General features: G+C 36.5%; 1 protein-coding gene across 2 annotated transcripts; it reads right to left on the bottom strand.

Moving 5' to 3' along the window:
* Positions 1-431: 431 nt before the first annotated feature.
* Positions 432-5,360, bottom strand: FABP7 (fatty acid binding protein 7). Of its 2 annotated transcripts, XM_061626310.1 has the most exons (5): positions 5,325-5,360; positions 5,108-5,185; positions 3,439-3,611; positions 2,269-2,370; positions 432-571 (listed from the first exon to the last, which is right to left on the bottom strand). In XM_061626310.1, the coding sequence occupies exons 2-5, from the start codon at positions 5,178-5,180 to the stop codon at positions 521-523; spliced, it is 399 nt and encodes a 132-aa protein (XP_061482294.1). In that variant the 5' UTR covers positions 5,181-5,185; positions 5,325-5,360; the 3' UTR covers positions 432-520. The 2 variants fall into 2 exon arrangements, with proteins under 2 accessions (XP_061482294.1, XP_061482293.1); XM_061626309.1 differs by lacking the exon at positions 5,325-5,360 and having other exon boundaries at positions 5,108-5,269.
* Between the last annotated feature and the right edge of the window lie 605 nt (positions 5,361-5,965).

The following is a 5,965-nucleotide window of genomic DNA, read 5'->3' as shown; positions in this document are numbered from 1 at the left end:
ATTTACAGTGAGGAATAGGGAGGGATAAGGGAGACTAGGAGGATATATTCATATATGCATGTATGAATGATAAAGGCAATGTGTATGGGTAACAAATCATGTAGGTGTCCACGGAGAACAGGTATATATGTGAGAGGTAGCTGGAGAGGGATGAACAACATGAGTAACATGTAGTTTGTCCCTCACTGTGATCAAATATTGAGTAAAAGGACTATCCTACCAAAATTATTTTCACTGAACGACACCGTTAATACAAAGCCTAAATAATCTCAGTTTGGTCTGAATTTTATAAAATGTCAAATATTATTGGCATACTTAAGTAGACAAGCAAGAGTTTCAGAGAGATTTATTGCAAAGTTTTCCTTTTGGCAATTTACAAAGCAGGAGCTTGCCAATTTAATGATATACAGTTAAAAAACAAACTAGCACTTGGTTTTCCTTCCATGTCAGCAATGTTCATTTCAGAGATGATCATCTGAGGACAGCTCTTCATACAAACCCAGTTAAGAGCTTGACAATTCTATGCTTTTTCATACTGGCGAACAGCAACTATATCGCCAAAGGTGAGGGTCTACAAATTCAAGGAGAAATGGAACAATAACTATGTGCCATTGGACATAACACAATGGACCCTGTGGATCTTGTGATTCTTCAGCAAGCCATTATTGCAGAAGTTAGAATTTATTGAGAAATTTGGCACTTGCCACAACGTTTCTGCAATATCAAGTCAGGAGCTAAAATTGCCAACGTAGTAGGCATGATCAGCTGACACAGTGACTAATATCTAGCCTGCTTTGGTGTACTCTCCAGTTTTCAACTTTCATTGTACTGTTGGGATTTTCATACCTAGCATGACTAAATCATGACTCAATAATAAGGGTGAAGTCAGATGCAACAATTTCACAGTAGTAGCAACAGGCTTTTCACCTGCAATGTGATTCTGAATCTGCAGCTTGTCTTATATACATTCATGCTAGCAAATTGAACTCTGAAACAACTACCAACTTTGCCCCTTTCCTCATGTTTTAAAAAGTATTTTAAAGTGGCATATTTACATTCTTAAACCTATAGTTTATCACCTCACAAAAACTGGAAACATTTTAAAAGCATTTGGAAGAGATGTGTTGTTAATATTACAAGTGTTTGGCAATAGGCAGCTTCCACAGTCAGCATTTCCCCACTTCAAACCACAGTGAAACCCAGCAGAATTGCTTTTTCAGAGCTTGCTCCAGGACAGAAATAGATGCATTTGTATTGAATGCAGTGAGCTGCTGTTTAAATCTCTCTTTATTTAGATATCCACAATTTGCATAAAATATTCAACAAATTATAATTTTTTATGACTTTCTGGTTGCATACTTTGACTTTACTATCCATGAAGCTCAAAAGCACACACCGTGCTTGTTTATTTCTAGTGTTGGCTTCTCATCCAAAATCATCATAATTTTTAGTATTGAATGTAACAGATTATCATAACAAAATAGTCAACTAAGGGATACAGTATAATCTGTGACATTTTGCATTTCCTGCAACAATTGAATTGTGGATTGTAACACAGGCAGAATGACAAGTGATAGGAAAAATTTCACATTGTTCACTAGTAGAACATCAGCATATTTTTTAAAAAAAGATGGTGCAAACCAGGAAGGAAAGACCTCCTACATAGTATATTACATTATTAGTATACTGCATTATGTTATATTTCATCAGTTTATTCCATGAGGTTCTAGTAAAGAGACATTTATCAAGGGCAAAGATGTTGAAATTACAATGAGCCACTGAAGATTTAGGTTTTGAAATAAAATATGGAACAAAATGCAAGTTTCAAGGAAAAGCAAGGAATGGAGAGAGACAGGAGAGGAAGCCACTTCACAGATTTGTCAAGGGACATGTTGGGAAATCTCACTGGATGTCCAAAGAAGAAAGTAGGGTTTTTTTTCCCCTGTGGGTATAAGATTTTCTTCCATTATGTGATGGCCAGAAGGAGAATAAAGTTATGTGAAAACATTCCCAGCCAAGTATTCCCAGTTGAGGCTGCAATCCTCACCCTACTCACATTTAATTCAATAGGACTTCTGGGTAGACATGGTAAAAAAATTCATTATCATCATATTTTTATCATTGGAATTGCAGACATTACTGTTGCAAACATGCTCTTTAGAAATGATCAGAAAAAAAAACTTGTCAAAATGTTTGAGACATAATAAATACTTCATTGTTTTATCCAACATCAGCATATGTAACATCAAGAAACCTTTACTTACTTACCATGACCATTTTACCATCTTTAATTTCTCTAACAAAGGTTGTCTCTTTGTCATCCCATTTCTGTACATGAACTAATTTATCTCCATCCATGGTCACCACTGACTGTGAGTATAAAACACACATACCAGATATTTCATTTAAAATGGTACAAATCTCATTAAGATTACACAAATAATTCTGACGACAATCCAACCACAGTCAAGCACTTTCAAAATCTCTTGATTACTGATAGGAAAATTAAGAACATCTTTGCATCTCTGAATTATTAGTTTGGACCACTTATTTCAAACCAATGAACTTATTAACAAAAATAAAAAAGCTCAACTATGAAATACATACTATATATAAAAGATAATTTGATTCTTATATGGGTAGTTGGTTCAAGCAAAAGTTTATTTTGTCTTATATAAAGTTGAGCCAGATTTCATATTTAACCTGATGTAGGGGCCATTCACACATTTCAGTGAATTGTAGTGGGTGCTATCCAACTAAGTCATACTGCAAGTGGACTCACTGAAATCAGTGGGCTTACATTTAAGTCCATTGATTTCAATAGGTCTCCTCTAAGAATGAGCAGCATCACCCAGTAAATGAATTCCCTGTTTACTGTAAATTCTTCACCCTAAAAGTCAGGTGGAGTTTGTTCTGAAGCCAGGAACACAGGTTCTGATCAGAGCAGAAGCATGTCTGGAACAGAACAAGGACCCACTATTACCCAACAGATTCTGAGACGCAGCAATGAAGCAAGGCATAATGGGGTCAAGAATGTTCTTTGAACACACTGTGCCCACCTTCCATGCCCAGAGGCCTCCACCGAGGGGGTGTGATGTCACCACTCCCAGAGGCCTTCAAGAAGATGGGCAAGAATATGATCACACCCCTATACTACATGCATTTATTGAAAACCAATTCCCGTTGGTTTGAATACATATTCCAAGTAGGTATGCTTTGCATCATAACTGAAATTGTAAGATAAATAAAATAAAATCCTCTGTCTTTATTGTTTGAATATGCATAATATGTGAAAGTCGAAACTTTTCTTTTTTTCTTTCCTGCTTCCTTAAGACCTATTCTGTGCTCCTTTCAATGACACAGACACTTTATTTACTGTCAATTCTGAAAAGATCATTTTAAAATAACTGCTGCAGAAAGAAGCTGTTTCTTCCTTACTTTGCAGTTCCTGTCATCTGCGGTAATTTCATCAAATACTTCTCCCAGGTTGAAGCTGATTTCTGTGTTCTTGAAGGTGCTCTGGGTCCTGATCACCACTTTGCCTCCTTCCTGGCAGATGATCACAGTTGGTTTAGTAACATTCCCGACTTGACGAGTAGCAAAGCCAACTCCTAAGATTTTTTTTAAAAAAATAAAAATAATGAAACTGGATTATTTCATATATTGGATTCTGAAGTTTAGGGGAGGAGTTGTTTTTGTTGTTGTTGTTTTGCTTATTCAAATAATCATATTTTACCTAGAAACACTCGTTTCATAGAAACACATAAATGTTATAGTTCAAAGGTACTTTGAAGATCATCTAGTCAATGCAGGAAGCAACTATGGTACCTCTGACATACAGCCATGCAGCCTCAGCTTAAATATCTCCAGTGAAGTATATGTACCTCCTCCTCCTGCTTATTTATTGTAGTTATATCCCACCTTTCCACTGATATCTTCAAGACTGCTAACAAAATCAGGACTATGGAAGAGATCACACCAAACCAAGATAAAGTGATTGTAGTAAAGATAGGAACATTAAGTCTGCGATCCTGTGTACAGTTACATAGGAGACATCCCCACTAAACTAATGGGACTTACTTGAGAGTAAACGTGCAAAGGATAAGATCTCATGAAATTTATTTTTCTGTTCAGTCATCCACATTTCAATTAATTGTATACTTTTCTATGCACATAGAGATTCTCCTTCTTCCAGTACTTGCTTCAGATAACTCACCATGCAGTAATGAGGATATACAGCCATCAGTGATGCATGTTATTACTTTGTCTACTGAGTGACTACCATATTTTGCTCACATAGATGGTATTTTTCTCTAATCAGCACCAGATTTGTATCTGCCTCTGTTACTGCAACAGATGTCATTTATTTCCCATAAATAATACAGCTATACACAGCACTAGCAGTCCTTTATAGAACTGAGCAAAGCACTCTGATTGTCCCTCAGCCACTTTATGAACTCACACACATAGCAGTTCCCATGAGAGCTATACTAAAAGAGAACTTGGTTTCCAATTCAGTTATGCTCAGATACTTAATTTGATGAGCACTGTAGTCCATTCATTGTCAATGGAAAGTTTTGTAGAACTTTTAAATAAGTATGCTCATATTATTAGGCTATGATTCCTAAGAATATTTACTTGGATGTACCATCCATTTAAATGATACTAGCAATCTGGCTCTATGTATATTTATACCCACACCCAAATCCTAACTATATTTACTTTAAAACAAGTAAATTTAATAAATAAAATACACTTCCAATCCAAGCACACATCCTTAGGTTCTCACTTCTAAGTAAGTCACCTCAGTTTGAATGAAACTTCTTCACAAGCATATTTAGGCTCACAAACTGCATCTACTTAAATCGAAGCAATTTAACCTGTGAATTAGTTTATATAGAGCCACATTAGAGGACATATTTCATTTTGTCTACAGCAATGCATACTTATTTAAAATATTTAAAAAAATGTTAGCCAGTATTATTAGATTGTCTCTAATTAGTTAATCCTTTGCAAAATCCCAAAACCGAGTGCGCTAAGGAAAAAATTGTCAACAATTACAATTCCACCACGGACAGGATGACTTTAGCAGTTCCTTTCTACATACCCAGTGCCTTCATGTACTCATCAAAGTTCTGGCTGTCAATCAGCTTCCAGGTAGCACAGAATGCTTCAACCATCTTAGCTGTTGAATGAGAAAGAGCAGCTTGACTGAGACTGGTGCAAGAGCAGTTGTTAGTATTCCAATGTTAGAAACCTGCACATTCGCTCTACCTCAACCACTTTACTGAGAGAAGCGACATGCAAACTCGAAAATAACTTACATTGTTGACTCCACCCAGGCCTTCACATTTCTCCTTTGAGGAGGGAGGGGGAGTTGGGGGCAGGAAGATTTTCAGTCTGTTTGATGATTGGATCAGGCCACTGGGTCAACAGAGCTGGTTGGACTAGCCACCCTATTCAGCCTGGGAATTAGGGGAGGGAGAAGAACAGGCTCTTCTGTGAGTGAGGGGAATGTAAAAATGGGTGGGGGTCTTTTAAGTTCTTTGTGAAAACTTGGCAAAGGGACATTGCAGCCTCAAAAGGAGACTCGCAGAGACCCGCACAATAAGACTTTCAGATTAGTTTCTACTGAAACTCATGGTGGCGACAGTTTAAAAAAGACAGTGGATCCTCATTTGCCTTGTAAAGACAACCAAGGATTAATTCCTTATTTCCTAAAAACAGTAAAGTATAATAGATTAAATTGGCATTCACAAATCTGCCCACCTCACCTTTCCCCTAACTCCTACAAAGGAGATATATCAATGCATACAATTATATACTACAGAGACACTGTTTCTCCAAGGAAAATGCAGAGTGTTTAAGAAGAAATATATTTTATTAAATAAAATATAGTTACAGCAGTGCCACTTATTGCAGTGCATACAAAATATTTTTTCTTCTGATCTGTGGCTTCTTAACA

This window comes from Rhineura floridana, chromosome 4 (genome assembly GCF_030035675.1).
Source record: "Rhineura floridana isolate rRhiFlo1 chromosome 4, rRhiFlo1.hap2, whole genome shotgun sequence".
Taxonomy (NCBI): Eukaryota; Metazoa; Chordata; class Lepidosauria; order Squamata; family Rhineuridae; genus Rhineura; species Rhineura floridana.
This window is presented reverse-complemented; position numbering and strand designations above follow the sequence as displayed.

Bases quoted from the DNA above. Each gene is read 5' to 3' on its own strand.
- FABP7 (XM_061626310.1), bottom strand. From the start codon at position 5,180: ATGGTTGAAGCATTCTGTGCTACCTGGAAGCTGATTGACAGCCAGAAC. The intron at 2,371-3,438 runs GTAAGGAAGAAA...TTATACTCACAG, and splicing joins CAGATGACAGGAACTGCAAA to TCAGTGGTGACCATGGATGG. The intron at 572-2,268 runs GTAAGTAAGTAA...TTGAATTTGTAG, and splicing joins AAGATGGTAAAATGGTCATG to ACCCTCACCTTTGGCGATAT.